Below are 25,070 nucleotides of genomic sequence, written 5' to 3'. Positions count from 1 at the left end.
TTGCGACAAGTCGAGCTTTATAGACGATAATATTACCATCGACATCTGTTTTTCTCTTGAAGATCCATTTATTCTCGACAGCCTTTCGGCTATCAGGTAAGTCTACCAAAGTCCATACTTTGTTATCATACATGGATCCCATTTCGGATTTCATGGCTTCTTGCCATTTGTTGGAATCTGGGCTCATCATCGCTTCTTCATACGTCGCAGGGTCCTCATCATTGTTATCTACAATCATGACATTTAGACAAGGATCATACCAATCAGGAGTGGCACGTTCCCTTGTCGATCTGCGAGGTTCGATGGTTTCCTCGTTCGAAGTTTCATGATCATTATCATTAGCTTCCTCTCTGTTGCGGTGTAGGTGGTACAGGTACAACTTCCGATGCTGCGCTACTCGATCAACGAGTATAGATTCATCAATCTCATCGAAGTTCTACTTTTCTTCCAGTCACTTCTTTAGTGAGAAATTCTTTCTCAAGAAAGGTTCCGTTCTTAGCAACAAAGATTTTGCCTTCGGATCTGTGATAGAAAGTGTACCCTATAGTTTCCTTAGGGTATCCTATGAAGACGCATTTCTCCGCTCTGGGTTCTAGCTTGTCCGGTTGTAACTTCTTTACATAGGCTTCGCAACCCCAAACTTTCAGGAACGACAACTTTGGTTTCTTATTAAACCATAATTCATACGGTGTCGTTTCTACGGATTTTGATGGTGCTCTATTTAAAGTGAATGCGGCTGTCTCTAATGCATAACTCCAAAATGATAACGGCAAATCAGTAAGAGACATCATAGAACGAACCATATCTAAGAGAGTTCGATTACGACGTTCGGACACACCGTTACGTTGAGGTGTTCCCGGCGGTGTCAATTGTGAAAGTATTCCGCATTTCTTTAAATGCATGCCAAACTCATAACTCAGATATTCACCTCCACGATCAGATCGCAGAAATTTAATCTTCTTGTTACGTTGATTTTCTACTTCACTTTGAAATTCCTTAAACTTCTCGAAAGTTTCGGATTTATGTTTCATGAAATAGATATACCCATATCTACTCAGATCATCTGTGAAGGTTAGAACATAACGATAACCACCGCGCGATGCTACGCTCATTGGTCCACATACATCGGTATGTATGATTTCCAATAAGTCGATGGCTCGCTCCATCATACCGTAAAATGGAGTCTTTGTCATTTTTCCCATTAGACATGCTTCGCATCTATCAAGTGACTCAAAGTCAAGTGATTCAAGTAATCCATCGGTATGGAGTTTCTTCATGCGTTTCACTCCAATATGACCAAGGCAGCGATTGCCACAAATAACTAGAATTATCATTAAGTTTAATTCGCTTAGCATCAATGTTATGTATATGCGTATCACTACTATCGAGATCTAATAGAAATAAGCCATTCTTTTGTGGTGCTCGACCATAAAAGATATTATTCATAAAAATAGAACAACCATTATTCTCAGACTTGAATGAATAACCGTCTTGCATTAAACAAGATCCAGATATAATGTTCATGCTCAACACAGGTACATAATAACAATTATTTAGGCTTAAAACTAATCCCGAAGGTAGATGTAGAGGAAGTGTGCCGACTGCGATCACATTGACCTTGGATCCGTTTCCAACGCGCATCGTCACTTCATCTTTCAGCAGTTGTCGTTTATTCTTTAGTTCCTGTTTCGAGTTACAAATATGAGCAACCGAACCAGTATCAAATACCCAGGTACTAGAACGAGAACCGGTGAAATGAACATCTATAACATGTATATCAGATATACCTTCTTTCTTCTTCTTGACAAGGCCGCTCTTCAGATCAGCCAGATACTTGGAGCAATTACGCTTCCAGTGTCCCTTCGCCTTGCGGTAATAGCACTCAGCATCTGGCTTAGGGCCGTTCTTAGGTTTCATAGGAGGCGTGGCAGCTTTCTTGCCACCCTTCTTGAATTTTCCCTTAGACTTGCCCTGTTTCTTGAAACTGGTGGTCTTGTTGACCATCAACACTTGGTGCTCTTTCTTGATCTCAATCTCAGCAGCTTTTAGCATGCCAAAGAGTTCAGGTAACTCCTTGTTCATGTTCTGCATATTGTAGTTCATCACAAAGTTCTTGTAACTTGGTGGCAGTGATTGAAGGACACGATTAATCCCCAGTCTGTTAGGAATCACTATTCCCAAGTCACTGAGTTTCTTCGCATGCCCGGTCATGGCGAGCATGTGCTCACTAACGGAGCTGCCTTCTTCCATCATACACCAAGAAATGTTTCGATGCTTCATAGCATTCCACGGCCGCATGAGTCTCGAATATAGCTTTCAGCTCATTTATCAACTCATGAGGATCATGGTGCTCAAAACGTTTTTGAAGATCGGATTCCAGACTGCACAGGATGGCACACTGAACTTGAGAATACCGAGTTTTCCGAGTCGCGTAAACAGCTTTTACTTCATCGGATTCATCTTCTGCAGGAGGGTCACCTAGCGGTGCATCAAGCACAAATTGCAGATTTCCGCCAGAGAGGAAGATCCTCACATGACGGAACCAGTCGGTGAAGTTGCTACCGTTGCTCTTAAGTTTCTCTTTCTCTAGGAACTGATTAAAATTGATTGGGGACGCCATCTCTACAACATATATTTGCAATAGTTTAGACTAAGTTTATGACAAATTGAGTTCAAATTTTAATTCACATAATTAAAAAACTAAGTGAACTCCCACTCAAAACAATATCCCTCGCATTGTCTTAGTGATCACACGAACCAAATCCACCGCACCTAAACCCGATCATCACGAGAAAAGGTGTGATTTCAATGGCGAACACTCAAAGTGTTCATCATATCAACCATATGATTCATGCTCTACCTTTCGGTATCACGTGTTCCGAGACCATGTCTGTACATGCTAGGCTCGTCAAGGCCACCTTAGTATCCGTATGTGCAAAACTGTCTTGCACCCGTCATATGTACTTATTGAATCTATCACACCCGATCATCACGAGGTGCTTCGAAACGACAAGACTTGGCAACGGTGCTACTAAGGATGAACACTTTATTATCTTGAGATTTTAGTGAGGGATCATCTTATAATGCTACCGTCGCGATCTAAGCAAAATAAGATGCATAAAAAGGATTAACATCACATGCAGTTCATATGTGATATGATATGGCCCTTTTGTTCTTGCGCCTTTGATCTTCATCTCCAAAGCACGGATATGATCTCCATCATCTTCGGGCATGATCTCCATCATCGTCGGCGTAGCGTCAAGGTCAATGGCGCCGTCTTCATGATTGTCCTCCATGTAGCAACTATTACAACTACTTTGAAATACTACTCAACATGAAATTTAAAGACAACCATAAGGCTCCTGCCGGTTGCCACAATACAATAATGATCATCTCATACATATTCATCATCACATTATGGCCATATCACATCACCAAACCCTGCAAAAACAAGTTAGACGTCTCTAATTTGGTTTGCATATTTTACGTGGTTTAGGGTTTTCGAGAGAGATCTAATCTACCTACGAACATGAACCACAACGTTGATACTAATGTTTTCAATAGAAGAGTAAATTGAATCTTTACTATAGTAGGAGAGACAGACACCCGCAAAGCCTCTTATGCAATACAAGTTGCATGTCGAACGAGGAACAAGTCTCATGAACGCGGTCATGTAAAGTTAGTCCGAGCCGCTTCATCCCACTATGCCATAAAGATGCAAAGTACTCAAACTAAAGATAACAAGAGCATCAACGCCCACAAACCATTGTGTTCTACTCGTGCAACCATCTATGCATAGACATGGCTCTGATACCACTGTAGGATAACGTTGCATAGAAAACAAAAATTTTCCTACCGCGAACACGCAATCCAAGCCAAGATGCAATCTAGAAGACGGTAGCAACGAGGGAGTATCGAGTCTCACCCTTGAAGAGATTCCAAAGCCTACAAGAGGAGGCTCTTGTTGCTGCGGTAGACGATCACTTGCCGCTTGCAAAAGCGCGTAGAAGATCTTGATCACGATCGGTTCCGGCGCCACGAACGGGCGACACCTCCGTGCTCGGTCACACGTTCGGTTGTTGATGAAGACGACGTCCACCTCCCCGTTCCAGCGGGCAGCGGAAGTAGTAGCTCCTCTTGAATCCGACAGCACGACGGCGTGGTGTCGGTGGCGGTGTAGAAGTCCGGCGGAGCTTCGCTAAGCTACGCGGGCAATATGAAGTGGAGGAGCAAAGCTAGGGTTTGGGAGGGGTGGCCGGCCACTCAAGGGGCGGCCAAGCTATGGTCTTGGGGTGGCCGGCCCCTCCCTTGGCCCCTCATTATATAGGTGGATCCCAAGTGTTGGTGTCCAAGTCTTCGAATAAGACCCGAAACCAAAACCTTCCATAGGAGGGGGGAAACCTAGCCCAACTAGGACTCCCACCCAAAGGTGGGATTCCCACCTCCCATGTCGGGGGGTGGCCGGCCCCCTCTGGTGGAGACCACAAGGGACTCCACCCCCACTAGGGCTGGCCGGCCATGGAGGTGGAGTCCCTTTTGGACTCAACCTTCCTTGGTGGTTTCTTCCCACTTTTCTAGAACCTTCCATAGAACCTTCCGCGACATTTTATTTCACATAAAATGACATCCTATATATGAATCTTATTCTCCGGACCATTCCGGAACTCCTCGTGATGTCCGGGATCTCATCCGGGACTCCGAACAAATATTCGAACTCCATCCCATAATTCAAGTACTACCATTTCAACATCCAACTTTAAGTGTGTCACCCTACGGTTCGAGAACTATGTGGACATGGTTGAGTACTCACTCCGACCAATAACCAATAGCGGGATCTGGAGATCCATAATGGCTCCCACATATTCAACGATGACTTTAGTGATCGAATGAACCATTCACATACATTACCAATTCCCTTTGTCTCGCGATATTTTACTTGTCCGAGGTTTGATCTTCGGTATCACTCTATACCTTGTTCAACCTCGTCTCCTGACAAGTACTCTTTACTCGTACCGTGGTATGTGGTCTCTTATGAACTCATTCATATGCTTGCAAGACATTAGACGACATTCCACCGAGAGGGCCCAGAGTATATCTATCCGTCATCGGGATGGACAAATCCCACTGTTGATCCATATGCCTCAACTCATACTTTCCGGATACTTAATCCCACCTTTATAGCCACCCATTTACGCAGTGGTGTTTGGTGTAATCAAAGTACCTTTCCGGTATAAGTGATTTACATGATCTCATGGTCATAAGGACTAGGTAACTATGTATCGAAAGCTTATAGCAAATAACTTAATGACGAGATCTTATGCTACGCTTAATTGGGTGTGTCCATTACATCATTCATACAATGATATAACCTTGTTATTAATAACATCCAATGTTCATGATTATGAAACTAATCATCCATTAATCAACAAGCTAGTTTAAGAGGCATACTAGGGACTTCTTGTTTGTCTACATATCACACATGTACTAATGTTTCGGTTAATACAATTCTAGCATGATATATAAACATTTATCATAAACATAAAGATATAAATAATAACCACTTTATTATTGCCTCAAGGGCATATCTCCTTCAGTATGATCAAGGTTATGATGGCATATCACTCCAGAAATTATCTGTGTTATCGTTTTACCTGCTCGGGACGAGCAGAACTAAGCTTGGGGATGCTGATACGTCTCCGACGTATCGATAATTTCTTATGTTCCATGCCACATTATTGATGTTACCTACATGTTTTATGCACACTTTATGTCATATTCGTGCATTTTCTGGAACTAACCTATTAACAAGATGCCGAAGTGCCGATTCTTTGTTTCTGCTGTTTTTGGTTTCAGAAATCCTAGTAACGAAATATTCTCGGAATTGGACGAAATCAACGCCCAGGGTCCTATTTTGCCACGAAGCTTCCAGAAGACCGAAGAGGAGACGAAGTGGGGCCACGAGGCGCCCACACCCTAGGGCGGCGCGGCCTGCCCCTTGGCCGCGCCGACCTGTAGTGTGGGGCCCTCGTGTGGCCCCCTGACCTGCCCTTCCGCCTACTTAAAGCCTCCGTCGCGAAACCCCCAGTACCGAGATCCACGATACGGAAAACCTTCCAGAGACGCCGCCGCCGATCCCATCTCGGGGGATCCAGGAGATCGCCTCCGGCACCCTGCCGGAGAGGGGAATCATCTCCCGGAGGACTCTACGCCGCCATGGTCGCCTCCGGAGTGATGTGTGAGTAGTCTACCCCTGGACTATGGGTCCATAGCAGTAGCTAGATGGTTGTCTTCTCCCCATTGTGCTTCATTGTCGGATCTTGTGAGCTGCCTAACATGATCAAGATCATCTATCTGTAATTCTATATGTTGCGTTTGTTGGGATCCGATGAATAGAGAATACTTGTTATGTTGATTATCAAAGTTATGTCTATGTGTTGTTTATGATCTTGCATGCTCTCCGTTACTAGTAGATGCTCTGGCCAAGTAGATGCTTGTAACTCCAAGAGGGAGTATTTATGCTCGATAGTGGGTTCATGCCTCCATTGATATCTGGGACATTGACAGAAAGTTCTAAGGTTGTGGATGTGCTGTTGCCACTAGGGATAAAACATTGGTGCTATGTTCAAGGATGTAGTTACTGATTACATTACGCGCAATACTTAATGCAATTGTCTGTTGTTAGCAACTTAATACTGGAGGGGGTTCGGATGATAACCTGAAGGTGGACTTTTTAGGCATAGATGCATGCTGGATGGCGGTCTATGTACTTTGTCGTAATGCCCAATTAAATCTCACTATACTCATCATAATATGTATGTGCATGGTCATGCCCTCTTTATTTGTCAATTGCCCAACTGTAATTTGTTCACCCAACATGCTGTTTATCTTATGGGAGAGACACCTCTAGTGAACTGTGGACCCCGGTCCAATTCTCTATACTGAAATACAATCTCTTGCAATCTTGTTCTACTGTTTTCTGCAAACAATCATCTTCCACACAATACGGTTAATCCTTTGTTACAGCAAGCCGGTGAGATTGACAACCTCACTTTTTCGTTGGGGCAAAGTACTTTGGTTGTGTTGTGCAGGTTCCACGTTGGCGCCGGAATCCCTGGTGTTGCGCCGCACTACATCCCGCCGCCATCAACCTTCAACGTGCTTCTTGGCTCCTCCTGGTTCGATAAACCTTGGTTTCTTTCTGAGGGAAAACTTGCTGCTGTGCGCATCATACCTTCCTCTTGGGGTTCCCAACGAACGTGTGAGTTACACGCCATCAGGGCCCACATGCCCAGAATTCGGCGCGCACGCGGCCGGCAGAGTTGATAGCGGGCGTGCGGCGAGCAGGGCGGACGCGGCACCTCCACGATGTCTGCAAGCTACCCCGCGTGCCACCATCACAACCTAGATCAGGCCCGCCCGGTTGCCACTAGATGCAGGCCCACATGCCCCGATATGGCCGCCGTCAACGCCCCGGCTATCCACAACCACCGGATGCCCTGCTGCACCGCGTGTGGCCACCGACACGCCTTCCTCGCTGCCGCTCGCCTGAACTTGCTGAAAGACTCCACCACCACCAGCCCTGCACAACTACTACAACGTCGTCCACCCCGCGTCGACAATTTAGCATGCGGTTAAGGAAGAGCCTGCCGCTAGCACTGCGCGAGTTTTGTCCGGCGGTGCTCGCCGACGGCGGCGGGAAGGAGGGGAGGAAAAGGGGGTCAGGCGAACTAGGGTTAAGGGGCGCCCAGTTGCCCGCGGGAGACGATGTGGACGCTCGTGAAGTGTTTTTCTCCATGATATTCCTAATGCCTTTTAATACATCAGAATTTGGCGAACACTTTTCCTCCAATGAGTACATGCTGAAATATCTGTGTGCTGCTGGGACAAAGTAGGCCATGATTGGCATGTAATGCCTTTGTGAGTATCTCGCTGATCTTGGTCTTGCAATTGTTCAAAACACATTTTATGAATGTGTTCCTCAATTCTTGAAAACTGGAACTTACACAGAAATTTAATGTGTTGCTGCAGTTGATTTTATGCACACATGATCTTTGAGCAAATCAGGGGCCGAGGTTTGTCTGGCAACCCTTAGAGCATCTTCAGTCGCGTCCCCATCCCCCAAAGAGATTTGGAGAGCGCCGGACAAGAAAAACATTTCCAGCCGTGTCCCCCAAAGCTTCTTTTTGTCCGGCGCGCCCCGATACGGTATCCTGTGCCCCGAGCTCGTTCCCGCCCCACAGGGGACGCTCCGAGCACGCCTGACACAACAAGAAGTGAGGCGGGCTCCCACATGTCGACGATTATTTCCATAAATCGTTGGTTCGCGCTTTTTTTTCTTGTCGCTCCTTCCCTCTCGCGCCTCCCACCCCTCCGCCGCCGCTGGATTTGCTGGCCGTTTTGACGGCTGATCTCTTCTGCGAGTCGGCACCGTCGTCGTGGCTGGCACTCTCGCCGGTCGTTCCGCCACCGTCGCTTCGCGCGCCCTAGAACGCGGCACCTCCGCGCACACAAGGTGCTCGACGACTTGCCAGGTAGGCGCGATTGGCCGCTGTTCGTTGCCTCGTCTGCGGACGCAATTTTAACCATTGATTTTGCATCAGACATGGATAGCGATGATGAGATGCATGCCCTACTGCTGGAGGACGAGCAAGCCTTCGACGACGACCTCCGGGAGCATTTACTGATCATTGCGTCCCTTCAGGACATGCTTGACGCCGAGGCGGAGAAGAGGAAGAGGCCGTGCCGCGGAGGATCAAGGCCGGGGAGAAAGAAGTCGAAGCCCCGACAATTTTCGGAAATAACGACCATGATGCATAACGACTACTTCGCAGATGACGCAACACATGCCGACAATTTTCGGCGCCGTTATATGATGAGCAAGGGTCTGTTAATGAATATCCTCCATGACGTTCGAGAGTTCGACCCCCTACTTCAAGCTCAAGCACGACGCTGTAGGCGTTGTCGGGTTCTCGTCGATTCAGAAGTGCACCGCCGCCATGAGGATGCTTGCATACGGAGCACCTCCCGATACACATGACGACTACCTTCGCATGAGTGAGTCTACTGCCATTGAGTACATGTATAAGTTTTGCCGAGCTGTGGTGGAAAAGTTTAGCAAATACTATTTGAGAGGGACAACTGAGAAAGAGACAGCAAGGATCATGCCACAAAATACTGCTAGAGGATCCCCTGAAATGCTTGGAAGCATCGATTGCATGAACTGTCTGTTTGCTTGGTAAGGTATATACAAAGGGCGTCATGGATATTGCAGTGTGGTGCTTGAAGCTGTGGCAGATTATGACCTGTGGATTTGGCATTTTTTCTTTGGCATGGTGAGATCACACAATGACATCAACGTTGTTGTAGCAGTCTCCAGTATTCAGCAGACTAGTGGAAGGGCATGCTCCACCATGCAACTATGAGATCAATAGCCACCAATATACCAAATGTTATTATCTATTCGATGATATATATCCAAAATGGGCCAAATGTGGGAGGTGATGTAGGCTTGTGTGATCATGCACAACATGATCATCGAGGATGACCGCAAGAATCATGCCAGACGACATATTGGTCCCTATGAGTGTGAGGGCCCCTTTGCGGAGGTTGATCATGAGTTGCCTGCAGATTTTGCTAATTTTTTCGCCATGCATGCAGAGATCCGTGACAATAATGTTCATGATTAACTTCAAGCTGATCTGGTTGAGCGTTTGTGGGGATCAAAGGATTATCAACAAATACCGCAGTACCTTAATCTAACCCTATTTATTACATTTGTTTAGTTGTTTTATTGTTTGTAAGGAGTACATCACTGTAACAGCTGTTAAGTCGAAGTGGATGCCTCCGATACGATGCAGCCTTCTCGTCATGCTGCTAGGAGGACCCTGACCAATAGATCGTATCCACGAATGCCTTCAGACCGAAGCAAGGCAAAAACGCCAGACACGAAAGAGGCTTTGAAATTAATCAACCCCAACCCCTCGTCACTCAATTTCAGCAGCGTGCATATTCGCATCGCACCAAGTCCTCTTCCTCCTCTTTCTCTCCTCGCCCCCGCACGACCTCCCCACCCCGAGAAGGCCGAGATCTCTCTCCCGCTGCGGCGCGGCCATGGCGGGGAGGGGCTACCAGGGCGGCGGCGGCGGCGTCACCGCCACCATGGCGGTGGTCAGCACGCCCAGCCAGGAGCTGGCCCTCACCAACTGCGCATACGTCTCCACCGCCGACATCCGCCGCTTCCCCAACGCCCTCGCCCTCGTCGGCGACGTCCTCGTCTTCGCCCTACGATATCCTTTTTTTTTCTCTCTCTCCTTCTTCCCGCGATCTCGCCCCCATGAGATCTCTCCTCCGAAAGCGAGCCGGCACGGCGCGCTGATCTGATCCGCTGCTCGGTCCGGTTCGAAATCCCGGAGGGTCTAGACTAGAGAGCTGCGCGTGCCTGTTTTTGGTCGCCGTAGCCGTTTGATCTCGCTTCCGTGGCGATCCCGTTTTCAAAATCCGCGATGCTGCTGTTTTGGAACTTCTGAGGCGTCGTAGAATTTTATCCATGGGGAACAATGCGGTGCTATTTTTCGCTTGCTCTAGATGATAGTCGATGCAATCATAGTGTGCGTTTTGCTGAACTGTGCGCCTCTGGTCCATACAGCTAAGGCACAAAATTTAGATAGTAAATGTAATTGCCATTTATTTAGGATGTGGAAGCCATGATTAATGATGGATGGCATTTTCAGTCAACATTCGTTTTTATTACGGCATGCATCTGTAATACCACTTAACTCAAACACACATCATTGATAGATATACCACACCAGCTTAGGGGGTTTAGTTCTGCTCTATATCGCCACAACGTGGGTTTCAGATGTTATTGTTCTGAAGCCTTACTACCTTGGTTATAATCACATCCCATTTTCTCAACTACAATAGGCTTTCATGTGGAACCCTATGTACGCTTTAATGAAGTTACTCCGTGCTGTTTTTCCTTCGGAATCATACAATCTTCCTTCCATGTTTGATCCTTAATGAATATCTACTGCCCACGATGCTGTTGCTGGGGGAAGCATCGCCTTGAACGCCATTCAGCGCCGGCAGGCGAAGGTTTCGGCTGGGGATTCCATCACTGTTAGCAGGTAGGATGTTCAACTGTCAGGTGAATTCGTTTTAGTTTATCCTGTGTTGCCTTACGATTGCGGTGAATAATGTTTCTGTCCAGTTTTGCTCCTCCTGATGGTTTCAAGCTGGCATTGCTCACGTTAGAGCTAGAGTATACCAAGGCAAGATCCAACCGAGCTGAGGATGTAAGTTCATCGTACTACTTATGATTAGAGTTTCATTAATCCCTTAGTACTGTGGTTTGACATGCATGAACGTGCCTTTGCAGCTGGATGCTGTCTTGCTTGCCCAACAACTCCGCAAGAGATTTATGGATCAGGTATGGCATAATCAGTTAGTATTGTGTCTGTGAGTAGAACCGGTATAAATCCATTATGCATGTTATATTGTTATATGATGTTCATGAGATGTCTCATACGCGTGATTAGAATGAAAATGTATGTGATTCAACTAGAATACTGTTTCCACTTGTGTGCCCGTAATGGTGACCTGTGGGGTTGTTTACAGGTCATGACGACTGGGCAACGAGTGCCATTCGAGTTTTATGGAACAAACTACATATTCACTGTCAATCAAGCTTTGCTAGAAGGTCAAGAGAGTTCCACGCCGTTGGACAGAGGATTCCTTTCAAGTGATACATACATCATATTTGAGGCTGGTCCTAATTCAGGAATTAAGGTTCTTCTATGTTCTTATCAGCTGTTCTATTGATAGTTTATTTGACGAGCATTTTTGTTTCTGGCTTGTGAAAACATCACAATATGACCCATTAATCTGATGTAGGTCATCAATCAAAAAGAAGCAGCTAGCAGCAAGCTTTTCAAACATAAAGAGTTTAACTTGGAAAAACTAGGAATAGGTGGGTTAAGTAATGAATTCACAGACATTTTCCGTAGGGCATTTGCTTCAAGAGTGTTTCCTCCTCATGTTGTTAACAAGTAAGTACCATACCTGCTTATTTAATTTTGTACTATAAGTAATAGACGATGTTGTACTCACAACTGAATACTGTAGATTGGGCATCAAACACGTAAAGGGTATGTTGCTGTATGGGCCTCCTGGTACTGGCAAGACCCTCATGGCCCGTCAGATTGGAAAACTGTTGAACGGAAAAGATCCCAAGGTATGGATATTCTTATTGGGATGGAGCATGGTCTTGTTACCCGTCTAAATATTTTTGTATTGCCGCCCGTTGTCTAGTCCATACTTATATATATTTGAATTCTGTAAGACCCTGTACGAATTTGTGAAGATTACATTAAAACATTGGTTTTGGACTTTGGAAGAAACGGCAGTGATAATGAGTTGTTTTTAATTATTTTTGTGGTGCTCAGTTCTCTTTTTTGTAAAATCAGTTCAGTAAAGAAACTGTGTATCATAGTCCATTTATACTGAGTAACTTTCATAATATCATACTAATTCATTAATTGTAGCACAGGTATCAGTAGTCACTAGTCTGTAATATGTATTCTGCCAACACTCTAATGCCATATACCTGTCAATTATGTTTACTTGATGTTAAATACCTCTTCTGTGAAGTTTGTTGTTGTTGATGTTAAATACCTCTTCATAACCTCACAGATTGTGAATGGACCCGAAGTGTTGAGCAAATTTGTTGGAGAAACGGAGAAGAATGTAAGAGATTTGTTTCTTGATGCTGAAAATGAACAGAAGGCACAAGGTACCATATCTCATCAATAGAAAGCATTCTCATACTTCTGTGTGGGGTGAACCCTCTCCAACACTTACTTTTTGTGCCACCTTGTCAACACAGGTGATCATAGTGACCTCCACGTTATCATTTTTGATGAAATTGATGCTATCTGCAAGGTGCGTTCTGTTGACTTCAATTCTTACCATCATTTATATATACTCACTTGCCTAGGACTTTGTCAACATGACAGAACAATTAGCTTGTGATTTTCACTAGTCACTATACTGCATGTCTTTTCTTATCAACTTGGATTTCACTAATTACTAGTATTTTGCCCCTGATCAACATGACAACATGAATAGTTCTCCTCTAGTGTGTGCTGCGACAGTGGTTAATAGTGTATTGGGTAATGGTGTATTACACCCTGGCTAGAGAGTATCTCATAACTTGTGTTTGGAATAGATTCTTGTATATACCATTTGGTTTTTTGTTATCCGAAAAAGAAGATACTCCTACCATATACCATCTTGTTTGGTTCTCCAAAAAAAGAAGATACTCCTAACATATAACATTTGATTTTGTGCTCCTAAAAAAGAGGATAGTATTTGATTTTCATGAAACCAATGATATGCTTATATCCTCTGTATTTTTCTTCGGTTATGTTTAAGATTCCACAGCAAACACTTTCATCTCTTCGAGAACTCTTTACCTTGCAATTGTATCCAAGTGCACATGCCATCATATCGTATTTTTACATCATGTATGTTGGCTCCAGTTTTATTCAAAATAATAGCCAACTTTGCCTATATTAATGAAACTCTGGTTGTACAGTCTAGAGGATCCAGCAGAGATGGTACAGGGGTACATGATAGCATTGTAAATCAGCTTCTCACAAAGGTACTTTCTCCTAGAATTTGAACTACTTTATGTCCTTTGGTTATATGTATTACTGACTTCTGTCCAAACTCTCAACTCTATAGATAGATGGTGTTGAGGCTTTGAATAACGTGCTGCTTATTGGAATGACCAATCGTAAGGATTTGCTTGACGAAGCTTTATTGAGGTATGACCCATGTTGCCTGAAGAACAGACTCATCTAGCAAATGTGACATTAGTAGCTCCAAATGTGTGGCACTGAAACAAATGAGTTTCCTGACAAGACAAACTGATCTAGCAAATCTGTCATTATATTCATACTCCATCCGTCCCTATTTAAGTGGCGTGCATCAATGTCCAACCTAGATCATTAGTTTGAATAACACAATATATGTTGCTTCCTCTGTTCCTTTTTATAAGACGTTATGGCAGGCTTAATTGGCTTGCCAAAATGTCTTATAAAAGGCAGCGGAGTATATACTATAAAAATTCTATCATTGAATTCATATTCGAAAAAGTTTTGAATGCTATAATTGTTGTAATAAATATCTCATTATTTTCAGTTGATTTTTTGGTCAATGAATAATCACGGAAAACGAGGGCTCCACCTTAGGGACGGAGTTAGTAACTCCTAGTGGTGCATGTAACTGGGCAATTCACAAGAGAAGCTTCTTAGTCACTCTTGTGGACTGTCAGATAGATGGCTCCACCATATTCTCTTTTGTTAGTTCAGCTCTGTTGTACTCTCAGCCTCTGTGTATGCTCATTGATGTTTGTTACGTTTGTTGCAGACCGGGACGACTGGAAGTTCATATTGAGATAAACCTGCCAGATGAGAATGGCCGTTTGCAAATTCTTCAAATTCATACAAGCAAGATGAAAGAGAGCTCTTTCCTTTCTCCAGATGTTAATCTTCAAGAGCTAGGTATGTTTTTTTTTTGTGAATTATAATTGTTTGTGGCATTCTGTTATTATAGCAAAAAATGTCTTTAAAAAATATTTCTACCATGGAACGGTTAGTTTATTAGTTGGCTATATGTTAATGCTCGTGCAATTATCTGTACTTCAGTGATCTGGTTATTTTTTCTTAAAGAAGTGTCTGCTGTTAGCAAATAGGGATGCTTCCTTTAGCACTCAATGCCATTTGTTTTGCAGTCTGATATTTTAGTATGATTAACTAGGGGTTTGCGAACTGGGAAGTTCTTCAGCATGATAGTGTTTACTATATTTGATTCATAAGTGTGAAAATCACATCCAAATGACACATGATCTTCTGAATGCAGCTGCAAGGACAAAGAACTACAGTGGAGCAGAGTTGGAAGGTGTTGTTAAAAGTGCAGTTTCATTTGCTTTGAACCGGCAGATAAGCATGGATGACCTCACTAAACCTTTGGATGAGGAAAGTATTAAGGTTACTATGGATGATTTTGTGAATGGACTTCATGAAATTACTCCCGCATTTGGTGCTTCGACTGATGACCTTGAAAGATGCAGGTGCGTGTTCTGAATTCTACACATTAATTTAACAATATGATTCCCATCAGCGCAAATTTTAAAGTGACATAATTAGCTTCTTCTTGGCATATTCCTGGGTCCAGCTCTTGTTACATGATACTTCTATGCGTCCTTTGGAATTTTTGCTTGTAAATATTTATGGTCAACATTGGCTAGTGCCTATGGGCATTGTCATTCTCCTCCCTTAATTCAGCAATTCATGGGTTGGGATTTATACAGTCATTAGTTAGCTTAATAGGATTTTTTTTTTTCTTTTTCGTCAGGTAACTCTACAATTGATGAATGTCAATGTCATGCCCACTTTGACATTTGACTAAAACAAACCACATGGTTGTAGCTTTGTGCCATATAAGATTTGATATTTGACTAAAAGAAACCACATGCTTATAGCTTTGTCGGCCAGATAAGAAATCTTATTTTGTGGAGAGCTCAAAGCATCTTGGATTTAAAATTCCTTACCCTCCTGTATCTCTTATTCTGTCTTCAGTGTACCTCCGTATTTACTGCAATTTAATGTTTTGTTGTTCTGTTGTTTTTACAGATTACGTGGTATTGTTGACTGTGGCAAGGCACATAAGCACATTTTTCAGAGAGCTATGCTTCTTGTGGAGCAAGTTAAAGTTAGCAAAGGTAGCCCACTTGTGACCTGTCTCTTGGAAGGTCCTGCTGGAAGGTAAAGTCTCCAAAGCACATATTTGTTGTCCTTGAAAATATTGGTGGAACCTCATTTGACATTAATTGCTTTTCAGTGGCAAATCGGCTTTGTCAGCCACTGTTGGCATTGACAGTGATTTTGCGTATGTCAAGATTGTAAGTTTCTTTTCTTCTGGTTCCCTTCACCCTCTATTGCAAATTACACTTGTTCGCATACTAATTCTTGTTTTCACTATAGATATCGGCAGAGACAATGATTGGTTTCAGTGAAAGCAGCAAGTGTGCACAGATTTGCAAGGTCAGGGATCTTCTTGATATAGTGCATGTGGTAGCTAGTTAATACATGAAAGAATCTATTTGAATTGTGTATCCTCTTTATTGTTCCTGCTTTCTTCTTTTGTAGTTATGCTGATTGCTTCCTGTATGCTTTCACATAACTGTATTGAGTTGAAGTATCTTGTTGTGATGGTACAGGTTTTTGAGGATGCTTACAAATCTCAGTTAAGCATCATAATTCTTGATGACATTGAAAGGTACTAGAACCTTAAAGCTACAAAAGTTTGGTGACATCTATCCTTTCATTTTGATTGAAGTATTTGGTGCTCTTTTATGATCATTTAGGTTACTGGAGTATGTTGCCATCGGACCACGTTTTTCAAATTTGATCTCACAAACTCTTATGGTCCTCCTCAAAAGGGTTCCTCCTAAGGTTTGCACAATAACATTTTTTTGTTCAGTAGCACTACTATTCTTGATTCTTTTGTCTGCAAAACAGCTTTGACTTGACTTCTGTCTTTGAATCGCGTGTATCTCTTGTGTTTTGCAGGGCAAGAACTTGCTTGTTATCGGAACAACAAGCGAGGTGGGATTTCTAGAATCCGTTGGTATGTGTGATGTGTTCTCGGTGACCTACCATGTCCCCAAACTCAAGAAGGAGGATGCCGCAAAGGTAAGATAATTACTATGAGACATATATTGAGAGCTATATATGAAGATACTGGAGCGTTTCACCACACTGGCACTGTGGCAGAACTCTTCACATTGCATATTTTCGAACAGTAGATGGTTGCTGTACTGTTCTCTGTAATATATATACATTGCGGCTCTGACATTGTTTGGAATTGAACTCCCTATTAAGCTTATATGACTTCTATGCAGGTGTTACGACATCTCAATGTGTTCGAGGAAGGAGACATTGAATCAGCAGCAGAAGCGCTGGATGATGTATTCTTTCGTTCTAATGTTATCATATTGTTCCCCTTGAACAAAAACCTTCTTTGCTCAAACTCTTACAATCCTCTTGCCAACTGCAGATGCCGATCAAGAAGCTGTACATGCTTGTTGAAATGGCTGCACAGGGGCCATCAGGGGGAAGCGCGGAGGCCGTTTATTCCGGGGAGGAGAAGATAGACCTCAACCATTTCTTTAGCATCTTGAGCGACATCATCCGCTACTGATGGACACATACGTCTGAGAAGGACCCTGCCTCCACTATAGGAATTTGCTTAATCCATTTCCCCCAGCTTGCTATTTTCACAGGGTAGAGGAGAGTGGTTTGGTTTAACCGTGAGTAGCCTCTTTCGTTGTCACATTTCAGCGGGAGTTGTCTTTTTGCTATGCTTCTGTTGATCTAAACAATCTGTATGCTGAGATCCCGAGGGCTTGTTTGGTTTGAGATCTAGCTAGGGGTAATTTTTTTGCATGGTCAGGAGTTTTAAGTGGTGTTTGGTTTGTGGTGAAGAGTTCTATTGTTACAAACGCATCGGGTGCTGCCCTGCTTCAATGCACGTTAGCATGCCTGAAATACTGAGATTTTTTTTAAATTCAGCTAGCTGATAAGAGATAGGTCCGCAATCCGTTTTATGTCCAAAAAAATCCGATGGGCATATGGGCAAGAAAAAAAAAGACAAATCCAGCTTTGAATAGTTTCACAAAAGACAAATGCACAGCAGAAAATAAGTTTAGACACTATTCATTGAGCCATTCACCTTTTTAGTGAATTGAACCTGGATTTTAAATTCTGTGCGCTACCCGTCAACCGCAACCACATTCTTATGACTAAGCGGCACCCGCATATGGTCCTGCAAAAGTGAAATTAGTGCAAATTCGTAACTAAATCCTTGTGACTGTTCAAGGATCATCTTTCTTCTCTGGCGAGTTTGGCACCATCGGAATAATGTCGTTCATGGTGACGGACGGGCCTCCGTCTCTGCCTCTGTTTCTTTTATACGGAACTACCTGGATAGCTTCACCTCTGCTTGTGGCACGGTGTCGGATCCGAAGGGGAAAACGCCGGTTTGTTTTGCGCCTGTTTATAGGTCTGAGGGTTTATCGGTGGTGAACCGGTGGACAGCTCCAGCCATTGGCTCCCTCAAAGCCAATGTTGATGCGGCATGGGACGCAGCGAGCCGTAGGGCAGGGATCGGCGTTGTCATTCGGGACCATAATGGTTGCACGCTGTTATCGGAATGGAAGCATTTACCTTGGTGCTCGAGCGCTGAAGAAGCAGAAGTCTTGGCTTGTATCGCGGGGTTACATCATCTTATTGGCATGTCATGTGAAGCTGCCGTGTTGGAGACAGATTGTCTAAGGACCATTGATGTGATGAAGAACAATCTGGTTGATAGATCATCGAGCTGGAGCCTGTACAGTGAAGGGCAGGAGCTGCTTAAGGTCTTCTGATCCATTTCTGTTTTGAAGGTGGATCGGGGGAATAACAGGGTAGCGCATGGATTGGCGCAGCTGGGCAAGAAGGGTGATTCCGGAACTATGCTTGATTCTGTTCCTGCTGCTTTGGCGGGCTTAGTTAGAAAGGATTGTAACCGGGTCGATGATCCTTAGGTGCTTAGGCTCTGTTTCACCTGATGTAACCATTCTGTAACTCTTTGAGCAGCAAGTTTCTTACGCACTCTTTTCCTTACCAGGGTACCTAAGGGGACTGGAAGGTTTTTAATGAGGCGGCTTGCTTGCGTATATATATGATGGTTCATCTTCAAAAAAAAAAAAAATCCTTGTGACTGTTGGCACTACCGCTGGCGCTCTTGATCTTAGTTGTCGAACAGAACAGGAGGGGAGTGACGACGAATGGATGGTTTGATTCGATCATAACATCTCTAGCAAATACCTCATCCTGCCTCGTATCGCTTTTCTTCTTGGTTTCGACGAGGACACCATGGAGGAGGAGTGAACCGCCGCTGTCGGTCGCCGTGCCCAAGCCCTGGTGATGGTAGTAAATCACCGGCTAGCTAACCTAGATTGTTATGAATCTTTAGTTCCTTCTTTTGCAAAATCTTGTAAAACTCGGATGAACTCGATAAACTAGTGTGAATTTCTGACGCCAAAATCGACGATATCATGTTTGCGGTTCACAGATAGGGTATCTGTTCGGTCGGTCATGTTTTCACGTGAAATTGGCTGATGTAGTTAACCCATCCGCGCGATGCGATACTCCCGGATAGGGTATCTGCTAGAGATGCTCTCGGACCATTTTTTACCAGGATGGCTAATTAAAAAGACATACATAATAGAGAGATTAAAAGTAGATAATATTATCCATTATTTGAATCAAAAGGAAATGTACTTTAGCCTATAGGGAGCTTCATTTCTTAACTTATGGGATTACAATCTTTTGCAAGGATATCAACTAAGAACGATGGTGTGAAGTTCATCCACAAACACCTTCTTCTACTAAAACTAGCCTGTTTAGCACAATTTTAGGCAGCCTCATTAGTCATTAGCTAGCCTCCCAATAAAACAAAACTTAAGATTAGAAAAATTCTCACTCAGCTCCTTGATCACGTGGCATGCTAGTGATTATCTCATGATGCGACGAATACAACGACCAACCGACCTCATGCCAATCTCCCTCGCTCGCGATTTTCCATGCTTGGCTGAACCTTCCATACCAAAGCCACTTCTGTCCCTCCCAAAAGCCTCAACCTTTCCATGCTTGGCTGAAATTTCCAAACCTTCCATACGCGTACGCGGTATTCGGGACAACCATGATATAAACACCTCTACTTTCCGGCTGTCTCTCTCACCCTCCTCCCGCTCCCTCTCTCATTTCCATCTCCCGCGCGCGCACCGCCTCTCAAACCCTAGCAGCTCCGCCCTCTTTCCACATGGCGCCGCCGTCCCTGCCCTGCGGTGCCTCCTTCTCCCCGGAGGACGCCGAGCTGATCACCGTCTACCTCAAGCGCAAGATCGCAGGCTCGCCGCTCCCTGCCCCCACGGCGCACTACGTCCACGACGCCGACGTCTACGCCGCCGAGCCAGCGGCGCTAGTCGCCGGCCTCCTCGCCGCGTCGGCCAAGAACGGCGGCGGGAGCGAGGAGTGGTATTTCTTCACGTCCGTGAAGGCCAAGAGCAGCTACGACACCCGCAGGTGCCGAACCGTGGCCGGAGGCGCGGGCACCTGGCACTCCGAGAAGGGGCGCCGCGACGTGCTCGACGGGGACGAGGTCGTCGGGTACCGCCAGGTCTTCACCTTCGAGCCCAGGAACGGTTGGCTCATGCTCGAGTTCAGCGGCGTCGACCGTGAAGGCGGCGGCCACCGCGGCGAGGCGATTCCTGTCATCTGCAAGATCTATCAGACGTGTCGCCAGTCCAGCTCGAAATCGTTGGTGCCGGGATCCAAGAAGAGAAAAGCTGCAGGCTCCGGCTCCCGCGAGTGTTCCACGGCACGCGTGAGGCGATGTCTGCAATTTGGTTCCCCTCCCGCCGTACCAAATCAGATTGCCGTGGTTGCTTCTACATCAGGGCATGGACAAGAGTTCTTGGAGACAGCTGAGCCGCAGGAAGAGCAAGAACCGTCAGTTACAACCACAGCCACGCTCTTCTTGGTTCCATTCGAGCAAGAGGCAGCGGAATCGCAATATTCAGGGCTTGCAGATGCAGACTGCTTGATTCCCAGGCTCCCCTTGACCTCCTACGGCACCACCCTCCTGCATCCTGGACAAGATTGGGTCACATCACAAATTCCACAAGGAAACACTGCTGGGCTGAGCTTCTGCGACGGCACGAACAATTCACTCCCGAGCTACAACTACAACACCACCGGCCTTTGGTCCTTCCCACCGTCCACCCTCTCCTCCTCCGGCAATACGCTCCTCTACCCTCGGCATGACACATCATCGATGGGGAATGGTACATCCTTCCTAGGCTGCTTCGACGCGTCGTCGATGTACTCGTGGTGCAGTGAGACCTACGCGCCGACGGCTCCGATGAGCACCCGAGCCGAGTGGGCGATCCACGGATCAAGCACCAATCCATTGTCCTTTCTATGCATTTGATTGAAAGTCTTACTGATGTGGTGATTTGAAGTTTTGGTTATATCTGTATTCCAGACTTTTTGTTGTGATGTCGCGTGCTGTAAGCTCTGTAACTGAGAGTGGATCTCTCGTAAGTACTCCGTACCATTTAATTTGGATTTGCTAATTACTACAGTACCTTACTTATTGCCAGAATTGTGCATGATTCTATTCACCCATTATCGATCATGTGTCTGACTTTGTCTAGCTGACTAAAGAACCTGTGATTGTTTACTTTTACGCAATTGCTCGTCAACAACTCATCCTCCTTAATGCCATGCAGAGCAGATCCCTTTTGCTATACTAAGTTCGTTGGAGCGAGCGACACACCGTTCCAAAACAATGGCAATTCATAGGTTTGACAGTTGACATTAGATGCTACAGTTTCTTCTTATGTATATTTTTTTTCTACGAAAGGCAGAGCATACACTGCTTTCTTTTGTGTTAGTAGAGGAGAAAAAGCAGAGAACAGAGCTTTGTTGAGTAAGTGAGTGCAACGCCCAAAAGGAAGAAAACAACATCCACATCATTATCATTACTACTAATAAAAGCCCCAGAGGGGCGGATCCAACACATCTGAGCCGCACAATCAAAATATCTGACGTCTCACGTCTCTTCCGTGTTTGACGGGAGCGGACAACTCATACCACGGTAATCCCTTCCCCCGCATGATTAACGAGCGGTTATCATCAAGATCCCATCGCCGCCCTCCCACCGCAGCCGTCCTCTCTTCGTCGCCGCCCTGCCGCCCCATCCTCCCTGGCAATCTACCCGCCCTACCGCCCTCAACGCCGGGAAGCGAATCCCCCCCCTCCACGCCGGGAAGCGAGGCTGCCCTCAACACCGGGAAGGGAATCCCCCCTCAACGCTGGGGAATCGAGGCCGCCCTCCACGTCGAGGAATCGAGGCCGCCCTCCACGCCGGGAAGCGACGCCGCTGCACGCCGGGAAGAGAGGACGACCTGAACACCGTTACTCCGACGACACCCACATTGGCTGAACTCACGCAACTCCACAACTTCCCTACAATTCGACCACCGGTTGCTGCACTTTCTTCAGGTTCAGCGTCTTAAATTTGAATAGAGACCTGTTGCCAACCAATGGTAGAGATCAAAGTATATCATATTGTTATGACAGAAAATTAACCCAGTTATCTTAAGTTACTGATATCTTAGTGCTTTGTGATACGCACTGATGCCAGGATATCAAACTCCTAAGTCACGGTTGTGTGTGCCATTCAGGCCACTCATCCACAAAAAGCAGAATGCTGATGGTGAAAAGGCCCGCTTCAAGAAATTGGACCAAGGGTCTTTTTTGCTTTGAAGGTTGGGACACTCTTCTACCTGTAGCTCTGTCGTAGGAGGAACGTAGTACATCTGTTTTGCGTTCATGTCCAGGTGCAGTTCCTTGTGAGTTGCACATCTGTATTGTGGTCCATTCTGATTGAGTATTATTCTTCTTGATATCTCCTACACAACTACATAATAGGCTGGTAGGTATTAGCATGAATGGAACCACTAGATCATAAAACGAGGTACAGATGCCTTCTCCATAATTCCGTTTGTTGCCCATATCTTATTCACGGAAAATCCTTGTGATATTGTTGGCACGTTATTTTTTGTTTTCTCGTGCTTGATTAGTGCCTTCCCCTGATGTGTTGCGAAATACTTGGGTTAGGATGAGCTGGACCAAAAATTTCATATTCAGCTTTGACAATGTGTTCTATGATGAGGCTGAACAATCTGATGTCTATATTTGTCTGACAGTCAACATTGTTAAACATTTTGATTATTTGTATTTCTTTCAAAATTTATGCATAAGGTAGTCTAGGATTTGTCATATTATAAATTTTGGTCATGACTGGATTTATTTAGGCACCATAGTACTAATTCAGTAACGAATATTGGGTTCATATGATGACATTGGAATAAATGGCACAATAATCCCTTATGGACAAGTATGCGTCACTGTAAAAGCCAGCTTACACAAATGTTTGGAAAAGCATGATCCATTGATAAACCCATTGTGTGTTAAAGTGAAGATTGGCCTACTGAAGTCTCAAACTTACACAAAGGCAGCATATATGAAATGAGATGATTCTATGACAGTGCTAACATTTCATTTGAACTTCACATTCGTGTAAACTGGAGTTGGAAAGACTAGCATCAAGTGTGGAGGTAAAGATAACACCATTGGGCATAAATTTAGATGTTCATAGGGGCCAAGCATCTTGCAGTACAATGAGCTGAAAACTGGACTGGTTCGGAGAGTTGTAATTGGTCCTTTAAGTGCTTTAAGAACATCAGCAAACATTAGAACATGGACCTTGAAGTTGACAATGGTAAGCATTCCACATGTGTATGCTGATTTTAGATTCACATTGATAGATCTTCACTTACATTGATTTGTGCTTTCAGAGTTACTCAAAAGTGCAGATAGCCAATGATGCAAGAAGACTGGGCAGATGTGCGTTTGGATTTACCTTTTCCATTAGTAGCGAGTAAGTAGTATGCAGCTGCTCAGTTTTGCTTTCTTGGGATATTCTCAACTAACTAATTAAATTTGAAGTAAATATTTGTTTACCTTCCAATTAATGTTATTCAGATGTTTAGTTCTCTGTTTAGTACAACTGTTATGATTATTTTTTCTCTCCCTGTTATTTCAGTTTTGTAAATTGTTTTATAACTCGATTTTCATTTTATTTTCAGAAAAGTCCACCTAAAAGGTCAGTGAATCCTTTAATTTCTTTTGAATTTGTTGTGGAGGCGAGTTAGGAATGTATTCCTTGTTATTAATTTGGTGGATATACTGCTATGGTAATGGAGACTTGCCAAACCAAATCGTGTTTTCCCCATTTGAAGTGTTTAGAAGTTTCTCCGATACATTAAAATGTGTCAACAAGTCGAGGAGGAGCTTGACAAGGTGCAGGCGGTGATTCACACATGAACTGATGGAGCCTTTATGCAGCTTTTCAAGCTGTGGTAGTACGGCAATGACGACGACGTGCCTCCAGCTAGGGTCGAATGCGTATCGAGGGTATTAACAAGCTCCTCTCACAATGAAAAACTTTTTTTCTTAGAATCAGCTGTTTTAATTGTATCAACCGATTGGGCTGATGATGTAATATAGTCGGTGTGACTGCTGCATGAAGTACTTACCAGGGTATTAACAAGTAAACTTTGGATCCCTCTCGCTACTGCTCATTGATTCTGAATACTCATTTATAGGAGTATTGTTTTTGAGAAGCAGGAATATCTACATTATTTACATTGAGATATCGGTTGCATTGTGATCTGCAGGTGAGACTGGGGTAGGCAGGAGCCTGCCGTACCGTGTTAGTACATGACGTTGATGTCCATCTCATCGACATGGTTCGTTGCCGTCTACCTCAACATCGCTGAGCAGGCACTTTGGTACTCTTACTCCATTACGAGAGCTCTGGTTCTCTTGCTCTTGCATTGCAAGTGTAATTACACATTTTTTTCCCCTTGTATTGAAGTCTTTACCTGTGAACGTTTTAGTCATAATTTCTTAATAATTAAGTGACCGCTGAATGTAACTGTGTATTATATTTACTTCACCATGCCATCATTAGAATACAGAAATGGTATGTTTTACTTTATGAGTTCTCTTTAGATTAGCATTGATCAAGCGCTTACTTGTCTTCTTTTTGGGATAGTTATAACATGTACCTTGCAAAGTCTCGTGTGCACTCAAAATTTTGGAAGTTCAAATAAACTAATGTGTGGAGCATAAATGAATTTTCGTGCGTTGCACGTGCAATCTTACTAGTCCAACAAAAGGGTAAGACCGAACACTACACAGAGGTCGATAAATAGAATTTTCCATCGGAGAGGGAGCCCCTATACCCTGCTCGTGGCACCCAGCAGCTCCCGATGGCTCGTTCCTATTGGACCGGCCCAGCCGCCCATGAGAGGTTACCTGCAATTTTCT

The 25,070-nt window shown here is 44.4% G+C and overlaps 1 protein-coding gene and 1 long non-coding RNA gene across 3 annotated transcripts; both read left to right on the top strand.

Moving 5' to 3' along the window:
- The first annotated feature begins 9,986 nt into the window (after positions 1-9,986).
- LOC127326821 (vesicle-fusing ATPase) lies at positions 9,987-17,483 on the top strand. Its single transcript, XM_051353613.2, has 21 exons — positions 9,987-10,286; positions 11,031-11,126; positions 11,210-11,294; positions 11,378-11,428; positions 11,617-11,787; positions 11,893-12,047; positions 12,124-12,232; positions 12,691-12,790; positions 12,884-12,939; positions 13,595-13,660; positions 13,744-13,826; positions 14,431-14,564; positions 14,923-15,133; positions 15,696-15,827; positions 15,904-15,964; positions 16,047-16,106; positions 16,283-16,341; positions 16,430-16,517; positions 16,635-16,757; positions 16,967-17,032; positions 17,122-17,483. The coding sequence occupies exons 1-21, from the start codon at positions 10,111-10,113 to the stop codon at positions 17,263-17,265; spliced, it is 2,226 nt and encodes a 741-aa protein (XP_051209573.1). The 5' UTR covers positions 9,987-10,110; the 3' UTR covers positions 17,266-17,483.
- A 4,172-nt stretch (positions 17,484-21,655) lies between these two features.
- On the top strand, positions 21,656-24,745 carry LOC127326828 (uncharacterized). Of its 2 annotated transcripts, XR_007868129.2 has the most exons (3): positions 21,888-23,457; positions 23,534-23,616; positions 23,825-24,745. It is a non-coding gene; the product is annotated as an uncharacterized lncRNA (long non-coding RNA). The 2 variants fall into 2 exon arrangements; XR_007868128.1 differs by having other exon boundaries at positions 21,656-23,457; positions 23,534-24,745.
- Positions 24,746-25,070: the final 325 nt, after the last annotated feature.

This window comes from Lolium perenne, chromosome 1 (assembly GCF_019359855.2).
Source record: "Lolium perenne isolate Kyuss_39 chromosome 1, Kyuss_2.0, whole genome shotgun sequence".
NCBI lineage: Eukaryota > Viridiplantae > Streptophyta > Magnoliopsida > Poales > Poaceae > Lolium > Lolium perenne.
Note: the sequence above shows the minus strand (reverse complement) of the source record. Positions and strands in the feature narration are given on the sequence as shown.